Raw genomic sequence first — 19,204 nt, 5'->3', positions numbered from 1 at the left:
GGATAAGGAAAGTGTGGTGTATTCTGAGCTTCTAAAACGAGGTGAAACTGTTAATACTGATCGCTACCGACGGCAAATAATTAATTTGAACCATGCTTTGATGGTAAAACGATCAGAATGTTCCAGAAGAGAAGGCAAAGTAATTTTGCTTCATGATAACGCATCATCACACACTTCAAAACCAGTTAAAGACACATTAAAAGATCTTGCCTGGGAAGTATTAACCCCCTCGTTGTATTCACCAGACCTTGCTCCTTCAGATTACTACTTGTTCCCATCGATGGCACACGCAGTTTCTGAGCAGCACTTAAAAACTTACGAAGAAGTGGAAAATTGGGTCTCTGAATGGTTTGCCTCAAGACAAGAAAAGTTATATTGGGACGGTATCCACAAATTACCTGAGAGATGGAGGAACTATGTGGCTAGTGATGGACATTACTTTGAATAAAGCACTTTTGATGTTTCTCTTGAAATTATCATGTTTTCTTTGATTACAAAATCCACCATTATTAACCGGTACACTTAGTAGGTGTGCATTTCCTAAGAACAAGGATAGGCTCTCATATAAGCACAGTACATTTAGGAAAATTAAAAAATTGAACATTGATAAAATGCCATTATCTAATCTGTAGCTCTATTCAGAACTTATCTGTTGTCCCAGTTATGTTCTATATAGCTTGGATTGTCGTCATGGCTCCAGCCACTCCAGGACTCTGGGCAACGTGGGAAGGCAGAAAGGCGGCTCCGGGCCGGAACGAAGTCAGGAAGGCGGCTCCGGGCCAGAGCGAAGGCGGTGCCGGCAGCCAGGGGGAAGGAAGGCCCATTCTTGCATGAATCTTCATGCATTAGGCCTCTAGTGTTTTCTATAAAATTCCTCAATTTGACATAGTTTCCTAATGATTATGTTATGCTATTGAATACCATACAAGTGATGTTGTGTAGGAGGTCCATGATTTCAGTATCCTATTTTTAATATTAATATTGTTGATCACTTGTTTGAGGTGGCATTTTGCTAGTTTTCTCCACTGTAAATTAGTAAGTACTTATTAACTATGACCTTTGTTTTAAGAGCTCAATAAATGGTTAACCGCTGTTAATATCAGCCAATAGAAGTATTGATACTATTTTCAGAGTTGGGCACAATATTAAAAGTCAACCTGTTTTCCCAGTTATTGGAATCCCATTCTATAATATCCTTTCTATGTAGTCATCTGTTCTTCCCTTGAATACTTGTGGTTATGTGAGCACAGTTTCCCAAAGGAGGGCTTTTCATATTTAGAGAGCACTCATTGTTAGAAAGTCTTTCTTAAGCTGAGCAAAAGTCTGTCTCCCTGTAACTTTTATTTCTTTATCTTAGTTCTTTTCTTTGGTGATCATATATAATTCATCCAATTCTATTTCCATGTGGTCCTTATTCTACAATTGAATCCCCCACCTTTCCTTCAGCCTTCCAGGTATTTCTCTAGTCAGTTCCATTCTCTTCATTTTGGTTGCCACTGGCCTACTTTTAAGATACGTGTTTCTTAAAATATTGCAGTGATCTCTTTTACCAACCAGGTTAGGCTCAGTTATGCTTCAGTAACAAAAGACATGAAAGATCTTACTTTATAACAATTGAGGTTTCTTTCTTTTTCTTTTTTTAAATGTATTTTTATTGATTTCAGAGAGGAAGGGAGGGGGAAAAAGAGAGATAGAAGTATCAGTGAGAGTGAATCATTGATTGTCTTCCTCCTGCACACTAACTACTGGGGATTGAGCCCACAACCTGTGCATGTGCCCTGACCAGGAATTGAACCCATTGAACCCTGACCTCCTGGTTCAAGGGTCGACCCTCAACCACTGAACCACACTGGCTGGATGAAGTTTATTTCTTGCTTGTGCTGCTATCCACTGTGATTCCTTTACTGCAGCACTCTCTTGCAAGCAGGAATCTGCTGATGAGGCAGCCCATTCAAAGACTTGTTGGGCTGTTTGCAGAAGGCAGTGGTAAAATACATAATAGCCCCTCGAAGGCTCTGTTCAAAAGTGGGGTATGTCATTTCTGCTCACATTTTACTGACCAAGATATTTGCCACCAAAGTCAAATGGATGAGAAAGTAAAATCTATTAGTAGGGGGTGCCAAAGTCACATGGCCAAACGATGTCAGTGAGAGAAGGCGCGGGATAGCACACGTTTAGGAAGAGGATAAAATCTACCATACCTGTCAGTTGAGGTCTTCTCCCTTCTAATAATCTATCGTCTAATCAGGTGCTAGCTATATTATTTAAACACAGATATGTTTCTAAAACACAATTATGGATGTATTTATACGTGTTTTTAAAAACTGAGCCATAGTGGCTTCTTTGCGTATTTTCTTCATTTGTGATTTAGAATTTCAATATTTGAATATTTAGGTCTTCCAACTTTTATAATTTTAGATCATGCTTATTTTTTCTTTCTTCTGAGAAAGTAACTGTGCTTCCTATTTTCTTAATGATCGATTATCCCTTTTTGGCAAATTGCCCAGAATGATAAAAGATCATTAATTTGGTTTTTACTTATATAGAATCTCTGCTAATTTGACTTGATTCTCCTTCCTCCTTCCTTCCTAAGTTTTTAGAATAAAACATAAGCTGATTTTGATGGAAAGGTATTTTTCCCCCTCAAACATGCAAATCATTGCTTTGCACACAATAGAAGATTACATGGTTCTTTTAATGCTGTTTTGCTCTATTCTGTCCACACTTACTTAGGGAGACTTTAATCTGTGGGTATTTAACATTTCTAAATATAATGGCTCTTCAGGGTAGTCCACTGGTGCTGCTTTTCTAATGGATTGTCAGCATATTCACCCCTCAGTAATTTATAACACAGCTGTAAAATTGCCTTTGGCTCAGAGCCTCTTGATTTGCCAGAGTTGCAGTTTAGAGTGAAGATATTCATTTGGAAAAGTATAGATAGAAATACATGAAAATTGTAATTGTAATTATGATGACATATTTGTAAATAACATATTTGTAAATTACTAGCTTTTAATGTCCTGTGGTATTGTGATCCAATAGAGGTGATCATCAGAGGGTAAATGAGCACTGTCCTTGGATGTGTTGAGTCAAGGATTTCAAAATAGTAAATATACGGGGTGGGCAAAGTAGATTTGCAGTTGTAATACAACTAAATAATACAATAATTAGTGAATAATAATACAAGAATAAACTCTGTGTTTTTCATACTCACAATTGTAAACTTTCTTTTGCCCACCCCTGTATTCACTAGAGCACAGTGGTAGGTTCAGCCCTAGATGAAGAAATGGCGATATAACATTGGAACATTGAGAGTCCTTGAGTATAATATGGTCAGAGGAGCAGGACATGGTTAATCAGTGAGATCCCATTTTACTGAACTGTGACAGTGTGCATTTCTCTAAAGGATAGTAGGAAAATGAGTCTTTAGACCTAAGTGGTATATATGCTTTAAAGCAGCAGTCGCCAACTGGTGGTCCACAGACCACTGGTGGTCCATGAGGTGCGAAAGGTTGGTGACCGCTGCTTTAAAGGAAGAGACACTAGACATTACAGACACAAGTGAATGAAAGCACATGTCTAATGGTGAATGAATAGAGAAAAACATGTTCACCTTAAGATAATCAATTTATCTACTTATTTAATATTTTTGGATGGAAAAATTAAGACTTTAAAAATTTTAAAAAGTAAACATTTTTTGTGGTTCTTTGGAATTGCACTAGAATGAATGTTTCATGCGAGAGTAGGCCTGCAAAAGAGCCTAACCTTAAAGAGATTTTGGAGAGGATGGGAATAATAAAGTGTGTTTGGCTAGAGGAGGGAGCATCCACTAGCAGTGGTTCTCAACCTTCCTAATGCGGCCCTCTAATACAGTTCCTCATGTTGTGGTGACCCCCAGCCATAAAATTATTTTCGTTGCTACTTCATAACTGTAATTTTGCTACTGTTATGAATCGTAATGTAAATATCTGATATGCAGGATGTATTTTCAGGGGTCGCGACCCACAGGTTGAGAACCACTGCTAGGGCATAGTAGGAAACCAATGTAATGGAGTTCCTAATAGAAGGAATCAGCTGAAAAACTTTCTTCAGCCCTTAAATTATATGGGTTTCTGTTATGTGGTTGGGACTTGGGAGCACTGCAGTTTCTAGAAAGGAGACTTCTTTGCATATGTGTTTGGTATAGCTTAGAGTGGTAAGGTAAAGGCTTTGATACTGGTGAAGTTACTCTGTTACGAAGTTATATAAAATTTAGTGTACCTGTGCAGCTCTATAACTTCGTGTGTGTGTGTGTGTGTGTGTGTGTATTTTGGGGAGGCAGAGAGAGGGAGAGAGAGATAGAAACATCAGTAATGAGAGAGAATCATTGATTAGTTGCTTCATGCATGCCCCCTACTGGGAATCGACCTGTGACCTCCTGGTTCATATGTCGATGCTCAACCACTGAGCCACACTAACCAGGCACTATAACTTCTTGATAACCTAAAGTGCAGTTTGGTTGAGAGTGTGGTAGAGGAAAACTATATTTGGACTTTTTAATCTATGAAAACCGTCATACTTACAATTTCATAATTTGAGGGACACAAAGGAACCTAAAGTTTGTGGTGGCTCCCTTCTAACCCTCCTAACTGTCCCATCTGGGAAATGGCTTTCGGAGTTAGGCTGTGGCCGCTGCTGTGGCACCTGTAATCCAATATCTGGTCTGCCCATGGCTTTAGGATTAGAGCTTGCGGCATGCCAACTTTGGAATCAAGTTGCTTGTGTAGTTAATTATTTAGAGCCATATGACAACACACACACACACACACACACACACATCACCCTGATATCATTTTCATTTTCAGTAGCTGTGGTTTTTTTTTTCTTCTTGAAACAGTGAATTTTGAGCTGTAGTAGGGATCTAGGAATTCTTTCTAAAGAGAAATGCTTTCCTAGGACTGTTGATTGAAGAACATTTTATAAATCTTGCAAGTGGTCTTGCAAGATAATATTATACTATCTTACAGAATTATGTCATATCTTCACAGTAAGGAAATTTTGAAAATCTCAGTGATGAGGAAACATTTTGACAGTTTAATTGCTGATGTTTTTTATTTCCAATGATGTATGCCATTTGTGATTATTGATGCAATGACTTCCTAATTTATTATTGAAACTATAAAAATAATTCTTGATGTAATTATCATAGGTGCCTAATGGATAAGAACTTCGTTAGGATTGGGAAATGGTTTGTTCGACCATATGAAAAGGATGAAAAGCCAGTCAACAAAAGGTGAGTGTTTAGAATGCTCTTGGTTTTTTTGGTTGCTTTTGCTTGACCACAACTATCTTTGGGGAAGAGGTGGGTGGGGGAAGCAGCTTATTTGTTTACTTTCTAATAATGCTAGTAGTTTATATGTACTACAATAGATTTCTGGATCACATTTTATTAAACACTGCATTACAAAATTTCTGTGGAATATTAAAAATTGAACTAGAAAGATGATTATCACTATTGCCTATGTATAAGCTCCTTATTACCACACTATTTAGAATTGAAATATTTTATTTTGTTATTTTTCTTCTTTATTTTTCTTCTTTAAAGTATTATATGGCATAACCTTTAAAAACAGTCAACTGAATTCAAATGGTGACAATATTGATAGGATTGATGCCCCTTAAAAGTCAATCAACACATCCTTGCTAATTGTCAAACAAGGACTGTGAATTACTGCTAACCAGTGCTAAACTTTTGACCATCAAAGGCAGTCCTTGATAATAAACAAAAATGGAGGCTTAGATTAATCAAACCAGAACCAATAAACAAAACACTCAAAATGAAATATTTACCCACTTACCTCTGAACACAGGATAGACTTAATTAAAATCATAAGTTGATGGTGATTACTTCATTTCTGAAGAGCAGGGTACACAGTCTTTATTCTTCTTTACTTTATTTTTTTACTGCCATACTTGTCCTAAGCTAAAAGTCCCAATTCCTGGCTATAGGTAAGAGTTCTTGAAGCCTTTTATGGTAGCTCTAAGGTTAGATCTTTTGGGTAGTTTGCCAGAATTTTGGCTGTCAACTCTTGCCTCTTTTGGAACCTTTACTTTCTTAATTTCCTACCAGAGATTCAATTAGCAAGCTTTATGTCTGAAGCTTTGATGAAGTGGTTGTGTGGAATCTGCTCATTAACCAAATTTAAGTTATGAAAATTTGGTTTCTTTTTTCAAATCTGATAAAATAAGGATTGCCTGCTGTGGCCCCCCATCCCCTCAAATCACCATGAAGTTCCTTGAAATATTTTTTCCTCCTTTAGTACATTTAAAATTCTTTAGGATTTATTTAAGAAGTGTATTCAAATAGAACATAGTAGGTATTATGTATATCAAAGTTTGTGTGGAAAGGATAATGACACTTTTAGAAAGGTGCCGGTTTGTATGCGCGTGTAAAACTGTGATTCTATTTACAGATGCTTTGATTGAGGAACTTTTTCTTTCATTTATTTTGATTTGATCTGACCAATGCATATGTTCCGAGAACATAATTAGTCTTTGCGTTTTCCCTCAACTTTCTGAATGGTTAAAGTTTTGGCTTTTAATGTTGGTGAGTCTAAATGGTTAACTATGGAATTGCCTTAGCACAATGATCTCTATACGATTCTTAGTATGGCTCTCTATGCTTAGTGTGCATCCCCACAGCTGCTCACTGGTGAGTTAACTGAGCCAGTCCTAAATGTGTTGTGATGTGACAGGAATTTGAGGAATGAAGAGGAAATGTAAAAATAAAATAATGATTGAAAGAGGAGCAATTCATATTTAGTGCTTTCAGAAAGGAAGGGAGAGGGAGAGAGAGATAGAACCATCAATGATGAGAGAGAATCATTGATTGGCTGCCTCCTGCACACCCCACACTGGGGATCAAGTCGCAACCCAGGCATGTGCCCTAATCAGGAATCAAACCGTGACCTCGTGGTTCATAGGTCGATGCTCAACCACTGAGCCACGCCATCTGGACAGCAATTTGTATTTTTACTAGTTAAAAAATAATGTTTAAAAGTCAAATGTAGATATGAATCTATTTTATACTAGAGGCCTGGTGCACAAAAATTTGTGCACTTGCGGGGGGGGGGGGTCCCTCAGCCCGGCCTGTACCCTCTCGCAGTCTGGACCGCTTGGGGGATGTCCACCTGCTGGCTTAGGCCCGCTCCCCAGGTGATCAGACCTAAGCTGGCAGTCAGATATTCCTCTGGCAGACCGGGAGCCCTCGGGGGATGTCCACTTGCCAGCGGGGAGCAGGCCTAAGCTGCAGTCGGACATCCTTAGCGCTGCTGAGGAGGCAGGAGAGGCTCCTGCCACCACCGCTGTGCTGGCAGCTGTCAGCCTGGCTTGTGGCTGAGCAGAGCTCCCCCTGTGGGAGCGCACTGACCACCAGAAGGCAGCTCCTGCATTGAACGTCTGCCCCCTGGTGGTCAGTGTGTGTCATAGTGACCAGTCATTCCCAGTGGTTCTGCTATTAGGGTCAATTTGCATATTACCGTTTTACTATGTAGGATAGAGGCCTGGTGCACGGGTGGGGGCCGGCTGGTTTGCCCTGAAGGGTGTCCCAGATCAGGGTAGTGGTCTTGCTTGCGTGCCTGGCCAGCCTGGGTGAGGGGCTGAGGGCCGTTTTCAGGCTGGCCACACCCTCTTCAGGGACGGGGGTCCCCACTGGGGTGCCTGGCCAGTCTGGGTGAGGGGCTGAGGGCCGTTTTCAGGCTGGCCGGTTACTCAAGCTCCCAGCCTCTCCTTTTTTTTCTTTTTTATTAATTCTGGGATTTATTTACCTTCTATAATTGAAACTTTGTTGCCATCACTGGAGCTGAGAGCTGGCTCCTGCTTGCTCCAGCTCTGAGGCCACGGCCTGCTGAAAGCTGGTATCTGGTTTTTGTTTACCTCCTATAATTGAAACTTTGTTGCTTTCGGAGCTCAGAGCCGGGCAGCATCACTGGAGCAAGGAAGCCTCCTGCTCGCTTCAGCTGCGTGGCTGCTGGCCGCCATCTTGGTTGGGTTAATTTGCATATCATGCTGATTAGCCAATGGGAGGTGTAACGAAGGTACGGTCAATTACCATGTTTGTCTATTATTAGGTAGGATTAGAGGCCTGATGCATGAAATTTGTGGGAAGGACTTGGCCCTTGCATCACTGCCCCCCTCCCACTGGTGGTTTCAGAAAGTCGTTCTGGAAGGTCGTTCCAGAAGGTCATTCTGTCGTCTAGTCTAATTAGCATATTAGCTCTTTATTATATAGGATAGAGTTTATATATCTTCACACTTAATTTAGATCCCAAAAGTCTTCCTAACTTTAGCCATCCAATAGATGTAAATAATTCTGAGCAATGTAATGGAATTATTTTATTATATTTAGAATTCATGATTGTGGAATTTTTTTATAATGTAGAAATGTTGATATTTTTATTGGGGTAATATTAATAAAATTAAATAAATTTCAGGTATACATTACAATTCTCTATCTTTTTACTCTAGTGTGTGTTCAGCACCAAAAGTCTAGTTTCTATGTTACCCTATATTTGGCCCCCTTTACCCATTTTGACCCCCCTCAGCTCCCCTAAATGTTAATGATTTTGAAAAAAAAACAACATTTTAAAACACAGTAACAGTTAGAAAAATTTAAAGCCGAAGCTTGAATTTGAACAGTTGGCATTTGCTGTTATAAAACTTTATTAAGTGTAATGGCTTTTCCTCTTTTATTTGCTGAGTGCTGATAGAGCTTCTTGGTGGATGTTGACAGAAGATCTCAGTGGTTAAGTCGTTTTAGGTGGATAGAGTGACACTGTGGAGAAGGACATTTAGAATGATAAACTTTGGGATCACATTCCATACCTTTCTTTACAAGTTATTTGCCTTTGGATAAGGTGTTTAGTTTTTTCTGGGCTGAACATTGTTTTTTTGCTGTTATTGAGTAGCAGTTACTATCTTAGGAGAACTTGCTGCTCAGTGCTAAACAAATTGTATGCACAAATTATTATTTTTAGGAATACTCTTACTTGATGCCATTAGATACAAATAAAAGGAATGTATTTTAAAGAATAGTACTCTATGTATAAAGTATAGTAATACTAACATATATTTAATTTTGTTCAACAGGTTAAAAATACGATTGAAAACATGACATATTTTATGTAGCTAAAATAATTCTAATAGTGGGAAGAAATGAATATATATTGATGAATAGTGTTCCCCTGTTAGATTAATAGCATATAATTTCTTGAGCTATAAATTCCATATTGATAGCAAGACTAAGTCATTTACTGTGGACTATAAAATTGAGTTCTCAATGTTTGATATGAGATAATGCTCGGGATAATTTTAGAAAAAGTATATATATATATATATATATATATATATATATATATATATATATATAATAAATTTGACCAGGCACGTCCAAGAAGATAAAATAAACTTATTCATATCATTTTTCTCTCTCTAGTGACATATGTTTGGTTATTCATATCCTTGGGAATGTAATAAGTAGGAAAGAAAACTTTGGCTTTGTCCTAAAGAGTTATGACAACTAACATCAAACATTAAACAATTATGGTTTCTAAAGTATATCGAACTTGAAAAGGTCTTTAACTAGATGCTTAAACCAGTGGAAATAAATATTTTAAAAATGATTTAGAAATTATTCCAATTATAGAGTCTCTTTCTTTTAGAGAGCTGTTCATTTTTTAATTTAATTCCAGCCCACATTTGATTATTGCAATTTTTAGTCTATTAATTTTAGCCTTTGAATGCCATTTTTAGCAAAATAATTGATTGCCCCCAATGACAATTTGCACCTTTGATCTTTTCTAGGAATCAGGTTTATATTCGTTGGGCTAATACAAATATTGGTAAACACAAATAACCAACTTGCTAGTGCATTTTCTGAATTAATTAGCTGTCTCTTCTTCATGTGCAAACCTGCCCTCCTCTTAGATGATAGTTCAAATAGCCTCATATACTTTCAAATATTCTAATTACTTTTTTATGTCACGAACCTCACTGGGGATCGAGCCCGAAACCCAGGCATATGCCTGATGGGGAATCGAACGGTGACCTCCTGGTTCATAGGCTGAGGCTCAACCACTGAGCTGTGCCGGCCAGGCCACTGCTCACTCTTCTACCCATCCTCCTCTTTCCTTTTTCTCTCCTTATTAAAGGCCAGTCATATGTGTTTCCTTCTAGAGATGCAAAGATGAAAAGGCAGGGAAAGGGATCTTTTATCTAGAGGTTAAGCAGACATGTAAACAGATTCTTATAGTGTGAAAGGTAAAGGAAATCTTCCAATGTTCCGAAAAATAAGATCACTAGTCATCATTTTTTCAGTTTTCCTCATAAATTTACTTGGTACATGTGGTGCTTTTTGCCACTTATCTGTGAACAAGAGCTAGTTGATGGACAATCTATAAAAGAATATTAATGGGACAATTTAGACTTATCTAATCATGTGTTATAGTTTTGCAGCTTTTTCCCATGGGTCTATAATATATGTAGTCATTTTCTGCTAGTTTATCTGATGAAAGATATATAAAAAACTATGTATTTTGTCACTTGAATATACTTGAGAATTGTGTGAAAAGTGAGAAGAGAGATGAGCACATAGAAGTATTTAGGATTGTAAATCTTGCATTCAGGAATTAGAACTTTTTGTACATGCGACTTTTTCAAGAAAGTAATGCACATACACATTATTACACGGATTACTGATGAGCCAGAATCTGCCATCCACTAGGCTGCTTCTTTGGAAATGAATGACTGAAGTTTACTAGTAGGACTTTATTATAACTCCTACCCTAATCAAGCTCTTAGTGTGCTTAGTTACACTGGTCTACTCACTATATCTTACGTTTCTGTTCTTGTGATTTTTTTTTTCTAAACTGAGTAGAATAATAATAAAGGTAATAATAATGATGTCTACTTTATATAGGTTGTTTTGAGGATTAAATGAGATGATTCATGTAACTGGCTGAATGAATGACTAGACAAACAAATTATTTAAAGCCTGTTGCAAACATTTCTTTTTAGTTCCATGACATTATATACTAGTCACTATATTATGAATGAAACTGATAACTTTTCAAAATTAAGTGATCATAAGTCAGGAATAGCAGTGTGCACGATTTTATTTTTACTCCTTCAGATCATTTGATATTGTCTTTATATTTAAATCTTACTAGAGGCCCGGTGCACGAATTCAGGCACCAGTGGGTTCCCTCAGCCTGCCCTGCAGGATTGGGCTGAACCGGCTCTCTGACATCCCCCAAGGGGTCCTGGATTATGAGAGGGTGCAGGCCAAGCCAAGGAACTGCACCGTGCACGATTGGGGCTGGGGAGGGATGTGGGAGGTTGGCCAGTTTGGGAGGGACCACGGGAGGGCTCCAGGGCATGTCCAGCTCATCTTGCTCAGTCCCAATCGGCCGGACCCCAGCAGTATGCTAACCTACTATTTGGAGCATTTGCACCCTGGTGGTCAGTGCACATGATGGCAACAGGTCGACCGGTTGACTGTCTGCCCCCTGGTGGTCAGTGTGTGTCATAGCGAACAGTTGAGCTGCCTTAGCATATCATTAGCATATTACGCTTTGATTGGTTGAACGGATGACCAGACACTTAGCATATTAGGATTTTATTATATAGGATATTTTCTCTAAACTATGCATTAATAGAAGATGGTGAAATTTCCATAAAATTCACCAATTTTATACCAAGTATTTTCATAGATTTGATTTTGGTCGTAGATACATATGATGTTTTAAAGAGGTACCTTTGACTATTAAGGTTCACATCAAGTGTGATAGTCTATTTTTGATATTTCATGTATTAAAAAGAGCTCTAAGTAGTGTTAGACCAAGTATCTTTAGTAGTAAGATTAGATAGCTATTCTGGGTAATAAAAGAGACAGCATAAGTGAAAAGTGATCCAGACAGAAATGGATCTAGTACTCACATTTGTCAGATGAAAAAAGAAGGAAGCTGCTTACAAACCACCAACACTTATAGAATTTTGTTTGGATGGGCATCATTCAAAACATCTAGAAACATATTTATGCACTTACTTTATACTTTGTGTTTTTCCCTACCCATTCCTCATAAGAGTATCAGAAAGTGGGTATGTTTTTACTAGTCTTCTAACTTCTTAAACACAGTTATCATGTCTATAGCTTAAAGTGAGAAGAATGGTCTAGATAAGAATATTTGACATGAAATAAAAAAATATAGAAATAAGTGGAAGGTTGAGGGTAAAATGAAGTATCTATATTTTTAGTTTACTGGCATTAAAAGGTGCTAATTGTACAAATATACCCATTTGTTCCTTTGTTCTTAGTTTAATAAAAAATACAAATATATTTTATTTGAAGGAATTTAATTTAATACTATTTATTCACTTTTTAAAGCTTTCATTAATAATGCTTTTTTGGAGAATGTGTTCATAAATCATCCCAAACATTGTAAAAAAAAAGGAACAATAGAGTGTATTTTTCTGATTACAAAAGGATTGATGTATTTATTAGAAATTGGAGAATGCTTAAAACCAAATAGAATTTTGAGATGGTATAATTTTATTCTAACACATAGATATGTCCTTTATTTGAACTCAAGAGTATATATATGAAGTCTTTTTGATCCTTCATGTATTCCTATATATCCCGTACCTCCACAGTGCTTGATGATGAGTTAGTGAAATCTTTAAAAATTTAGCTTTTTAAAATAGTTATTCCTAGATACACTGGAAAAGGACAACTTCAGTATACTAAAGTATCATTTACAACAAGATAAAATTGGAACTCTGATGCAAATATAAAATGAACAAATGCCAAACATTTTAATCAACTCTTTAATTCGTGTAGGAACAGGTGAGATGTAAAAACCAGGTCAGAGAGCATTTGAGCAGCTAGATTTTATAGAAAATTAATAGGTGTTAGTGCACCTGTACTGTGGTAGCTATTTGAACAAATAATGCATATAAATTCATTATTTTTTAAGAATTTATTTTAGAGAGAGGAGGGGAGGGAGAGAGAAGCAAATGTGTGAGAGAAAAACATCAGTCAACTGCTTTCTACTTGCCCTGACTGGGGATCGAACCCACAGCCTGGGTATATGTTCTGAGGGGGAATCGAACCCACGACCTTTTGATGTACAGGTCTACGCTCTAACCAACTGAGACATACCAGCCAGGGAAAATTTATTTTAGTCTTAAATAACCACAATTGCTTATTAATTAGGACATGCATGCCTGTTGGGCACTGTACAACTTCTCAAATCTTGGAATCAGATTGGACACCTCTACTTTTATTTCCAGTCCATATAGATTTTACTTTATATCACAACACTGAAAATCCAGTTTCACAAAGACGTCACTTGATTGCAGGGAATATAACACAGTTTAATGTTGACACTGAGCTAGTAGTTTGCATAGTCTCTGACAAATGCTCTTTTCTTTACCCCCAAATTAAAAATAGCCCACCACACCCTTGTGAATTTGTTGGAGTGTTTAGGGGTGCTGTAGTCACAGTGGGTAAAGGAGGCAGTCGATAATTTTTGGCTGGGCATTTCCCCTACATAACATTGAAAGGACAAGTTGTCTTATTCAAAGTTTTGAGTAAAACGTTTTACAAGTACTCCAGAGAGCTTCTAATTAATATTATTAAATTTCTCTCCTTAAACTGCATCCTGGATGGTGGTGGTGTTATTGATGTCCTGGTAGACTCTACTCTATTTATCCAAATCCTACCAAGTCTATAGGCTGTTCTGGTAAGCCAGTTAATCATCCTGATGCATTAGAGCTGTAGTGTAGTGGATTCTCAAACTTTTTGTTCTCAAAGCACCTATAAACCTTACGGAGAGCTTTTATTTATGTGGATTAAACTTACCAATATTTACTCCAAACAGAAAAAACTAAAAATAGCAATAATAAACCCATTTCATGTTAAAGCAAATAGCCCATTTTTAACTAAAATAACAATTCTCTAAAAGAGAAAAATATTTAGTCAGAAGAAGAACAGTTTTTTCAAATCTCTTTAATGTCTGGCTTAAGGGAAAACAGCTGTATCTCGTGTCTGCTTCTGCATGTAGTCTGTTGTGACATCACACATCATGTAGCCTCTGGAAAACTCTGTTGTGTACTTGGGGGGAAAATCAGATGAAAAAGATGAATAATGTCTTTATGTTATTCTGAAAATAGTTTTGACTGCTGCCTGCTCAGAGTGGAGCTTTACATTCTTAATGCTTACAAAGAATTTCAACGCAGATGTGGTCTGTCTGCATTCTCCTACTAGGCAGGGGCAGATAAACTTTTGTAAAGGGCCAGATAATGAATACTCTCAGCTCTGCAGGGTATATAGTCTCTGCCCAAACCAGTCAAATCTGACATTCTACTGCGAAAGCAGCCATAGACAATATGCAAGCAAGTGGGCATAACTTGCCCCAGTAAAACTTTACAAAAAATATGTGACAGGCCGGAATTGGCCGTTGCCTCTGCCCTTAAGAGGGAAAATTGCTGTTTAGATAAGCTAAATGATTAGCTGACAGTCATACAGTTAGAAAGTGGAGGATTCAATTCCATGTGTTTCTAGTTTCACAACCACTGTCTTTCTCATTTCTTCATGCTGTCTTCACTAAAAAGGTTAATGATTACAAATTTAATGTAGATGGGATTATTGGTTATTTGTTATAGATAACTTTTTAGGATAAAAATTTATCTAAGTTTAAAGTTGTGTAGGGGCTAGGATATACATTCTCCCTAGTTACCCAATAAATGATTGGATAAGGGTCTTTATCACAATGAATCATATGCACCATGGAACATTTTAATTCTTGTGTTAATCACTAAAACACACGTATCTAAAAATGTTTTCAACAGACAAACTCTCTAAGTAATTGTTTTATTCTATTTAAAATATTATTTGGAGTGGTAAATACATGTATATAGTACACAATTTAAATGGCACAAAATGGGTAGGTGAAAAAGTAAGTCTCTTCCTCACTTCCCAGTCAGCCAGTTTCTTAGTGTTAATTCCTATTACCAGTTTCCTTTAATCTTTCCAGAGATTAGTTTATGCAGATATACACCAGCATGCATCTATACATTTCTCTTTTATACAGATAGTATATCTGTATAAATTGGTATACATACTCTACCCATTGTTCCATGGCTTTATTTTACTTACTAGATAGATAGTGATGATATGTTGAAGATTAATCCATGTATATGCATATAGAACTATTAACTGTTTGAAAGAAAAACATGCTTTATATTCACTCTGAATATTTGTTTTATCAGACTTATTAATTTTAGAATTTATTTGTTTTGTTATTTTCATTCCATGAGTATCTTTTCTAACAGTTTTTAAAAATGGTGTTGCTTTGATATTTGGTGCACATGAGTAAAATAACTTCACAAAGTTCTGCCAAATGATTTAGTATGATTAGGAAAGAAAGATATGAAGCAATAAAAAATGAGCACTGAATGTGAAAATTGGGAGATCTTGTGGGTTGTTCTAGTGAAGAGCAGGGATTCATGAAGTTAAATGAGTTTTGGTAACTCTAAGGTTTGAATGGCTTGGGTTAGAATCAAAGTGAGGAAAACAACATAACAAAGACATCACCATAGTGTCTCTTAAGGAAAGATTTGGTTGAGTAGAGAGGAAAGTGCACGCTTAGCAGCAGTGGAAGACAAAAGGAGATAATGTCTAACAGGAAGACTCCTTGAGTGATCCAGAGAGTTATAAAGAAATTCTTTTTATGGGTTTTTTTTCTCTCTCCCGTGGGACCAAGATATTAAAAGATGATGAATTGCTTTGTGGGATTTGTGTATGACTGAAGTCATATGCTTGTACCATGAATCGCCTACAGGCTGTCTAGGTGTTCATTTGTGGTGGAGAGCTGCTGTGAGTGAACTTTGCCCCTAGGCATTATATTGCTGTATGCCATAATGATAGATTATTGAGGTTTTTGTTTAGGAATTTTGATGAATGAATGTGGCAAAGAATATACTCTTTGGGATCCATGTAACATCTATAAGCTTAGAACCATGATAAAGTTCTAAAGTCTTGAAGCTTAGATGAATTGTGATAGAGACTTACATTGTTCTAGCAATGACTAACAAATTAGAATAGTTGCTTGTTAGAATTTAAGAATTGCAAAATTCCACAGCCAGAGATAAGCATTGTCTTGAGAGTTAAATATTATTTTTTAAAAGCTTAAAAATAAAAAAATAAAAACTCAGAAAAACAAAAGCTGTTTTTGAGGGCTCAGTCCAAACTTGCCATTAAATTATGGCTACATGTATAACTTTTCCCTATTGCTTTTGACTCCTTGTTTCTGGAGTTTCGGGACTGTTTTTAGTTAGTGCCTTTTGTATTGTCTTACTTGGTCTTCTGCCAAGAATTTAAGCATTTACTGTGTATAGGCTGCTATCTCTCATGTTAATTTATTTAAAGCTGGAGAATAGCTCACATTATTGCACTTGAGAAACACCTAAACCCTATTACAGCGTTAAACAAAATTCTTTATAGTGCTCGCTGGTGCCACTACAGCCTCTCTTGCCTCTATATATGTGTTAAATCAGTTGGTGCCTACTTCAAACTTGAAGGAAAGGCACCCGCAGAAAGGCAGTCCTGCTTCCTGGAGCCCACAGCACAGGTTTGGATATGTACTGACAGATAAATCGAAATGGTTGAGTGAAAAGCAACCAATTTAGGGACACTCAGCAACACAACTTCAAGTTGGAAGGAAGGGAGCTAATTTTTTTTGGTGGGGGGTGCTAATATTTTTAAGTTAAGACTAACATTTGTTGAGATACTATGCTAACTGCTTTACATAAATTATGTCTAGTCTTCACTACATACCCGGAGCTTTGTGTTATTTTCTTTGGTTTTACAAATATGAAAATGGAGACCTAGACAGTTTCAGTAACAAGAGTTAGAAAGTGCTAGAGCCAAGAATGTATTTTCTAGAAGGGCAGGACCTTTAATGCATACTGCTTGTTAAGTACTTTGTGTCTTATTATTCCTCACAGCAGCCCTGTGAAATTAGTGGTAGGAGTAGTAGTAGTAGTAGTAGTAGTAGTAGTAGTAGTAGTAGTAGTACTAATTTTAATGAAAGGAATTGAGATACAGAGAAATAAGTAACTTGCCTTAGGTCACACTGCTACTGCGGGCAGAGCTAGATTGAGTTGCTTCCAAGGTTCTTGCCCTTATTCTCAAAAAATGAAAAAATTAGAGAAGGGTAAATGGTAGAGGCTTAATGTTAAGTGAAATAATAAAGAACATCCAAATAAAAAACAGGATGATTCACCTTTTTATATAACTTTATTGATTTTAGAGAGGAAGGGAGAGATAGAAACATCAATGATGAGAGAGGATCATTGATTGGCTGCCTTCTACATGCTCCCCTAGTGGGGATGGAGCCCGTAACCTGGGTATGTGCCCTTGACTGCAATTGAACCTGGTACCCTTCAGTCTGCAGGCTGTTGCTCTGTCCACTGAGCCAAACTGGCTAGGGCAAGGATGGTTCACTTTTTAGCTTCTAGGCTAGAAAATATAACTTCAAATAATGGAAAAAACTGTTTGTGAAGACCAGTAGTGTATGAGCATTCCTTGCACAATGAAGCCCCACTAGGATATTTACTAGTAATAGCATATTTAGAAGGAAGAAAGAGGTTTCCATTCTTGCACATTCCGTCAATTAATAGGCAATGGTCTTGGCACTTGCCCTAAGGGGCTAAGCTGGAAGTTGCTCTGTCACGGGTTCCCTTGTGGTAGTCACATGGTTTGCATTTTCCGCTAGAACTGTCAGGCATGGAATCGTGTAGTCAGGTATCTCAAATCAGTTTGAATCTGTGGGTCAAAGGAATAGAGATCAGGGGTAGAGAGGCAAGGTTTTCAGTCTGCCTCTTGAAGGTGTACCTAAAAAATCAGTGACTGTTTGGTGCTTATTAGTAAATTAAAAGACACAATTTATTTGTGGCATTTAAGCAAACTTAGAATTATGAAGGGGAAAAAATGTTGTTTTCCTTTCTTTTATTCATTTTACTCTTTAGATGATGTGTAAGAAAAAGAACATTCTTTTAAAGCTCAAAAATCAGTCACACTTTATTAATGCTTAGGAAGACATTAAGTTTTAATATTTAACAATATCTTCAAGATATGTGATATAATAGAGAGATAAATATTAATAATAACTTATGAGAAAATTGCTTTGATAACCACATGCCCCTGTTATTGACCACTTAAGGCTGGGAAGAAAAATGCAGTAGCAAACTTTATTTTTCTCTGATATAGGATGAATGTTAAGCTACAAAGAATAATTTCAGGCATTCAGATCCATCATTAGAGAGATCAATAATTGAATTAGTATTTAGAGACAGGAAGTATAACCCATTAATCCAGTGGTTCTCAACCTTCTGGCCCTTTAAATACAGTTCCTCATGTTGTGACCCAACCATAAAATTATTTTCGTTGGTACTTCATAACTGTAATGTTGCTACTGTTATGAATCGTAATGTAAATATCTGATATGCAGGATGGTCTTAGGCGACCCCTGTGAAAGGGTCGTTCGACCGCCAAAGGGGTCGCGACCCACAGGTTGAGAACCGATGCATTAATCAGTTAAGAAACAAGATAATATCCTACCCCCGTCAGAGTTGTAATTTATGTGATTGAGAATAATTTTTATTTAATTACTTTACTGACATATGTTTGGAAAGCATTCTAATAAAACATTCAGGTCAGGGTCTCAATAATAGGGTGTTCCCAAAAAATGTGTACACACTTTGACTGAATCTAAAGTTGGTGTTTATTTTCAAAATTTAAAAGAATCTACAGAAATGAATAATTCTTTTTGTCAATACCTGTTTTCAAATTGATGACCATTCTGGTCCAGGCACTACTGATAATGCAAAGCAGTGGAATCCCAAGCATCAAGAATCATTTCATTTGGTATTTGTGTGCTCTCAATTTGTCGACTTGCCGGTTTTGTACCATAAACTTTATCTTTTATATATCCCCATATAAAAAGTCTAGTGGATAATTTTTTTTTGTTCAAAGCTTAGTCTGGCTTTTGTACTACAGGAGCCATGAGCTAATAATACCCAGAACATAGCAGATACTTGAATATTTGGATTGCAATAATTTAAACTTATTCTTCACTACAGTTCATCAAGAAAATGAGGGGGTTTG

General features: G+C 36.9%; 1 protein-coding gene across 10 annotated transcripts in view; it reads left to right on the top strand.

The window, feature by feature from the left end:
- The window catches only part of MED13L (mediator complex subunit 13L), a 278,051-nt gene that overhangs the window by 147,798 nt on the left and 111,049 nt on the right, over window positions 1-19,204 (top strand). For all 10 annotated transcript variants that reach the window (XR_004974868.1, XM_036353960.1, XM_036353958.1 and 7 more), the window contains one exon: window positions 5,189-5,272. Coding sequence is in view for 9 of the 10 variants with exons in the window: in XM_036353960.1 (XP_036209853.1) it covers window positions 5,189-5,272 (84 nt within the window). In the remaining variant the exon portion in view is untranslated. The remainder of the gene's footprint in view (window positions 1-5,188; window positions 5,273-19,204) is intronic.

Source organism: Myotis myotis, unplaced genomic scaffold, assembly GCF_014108235.1.
Source record: "Myotis myotis isolate mMyoMyo1 unplaced genomic scaffold, mMyoMyo1.p scaffold_m19_p_20, whole genome shotgun sequence".
NCBI classification, from domain to species: Eukaryota; Metazoa; Chordata; class Mammalia; order Chiroptera; family Vespertilionidae; genus Myotis; species Myotis myotis.
Note: the sequence above shows the minus strand (reverse complement) of the source record. Positions and strands in the feature narration are given on the sequence as shown.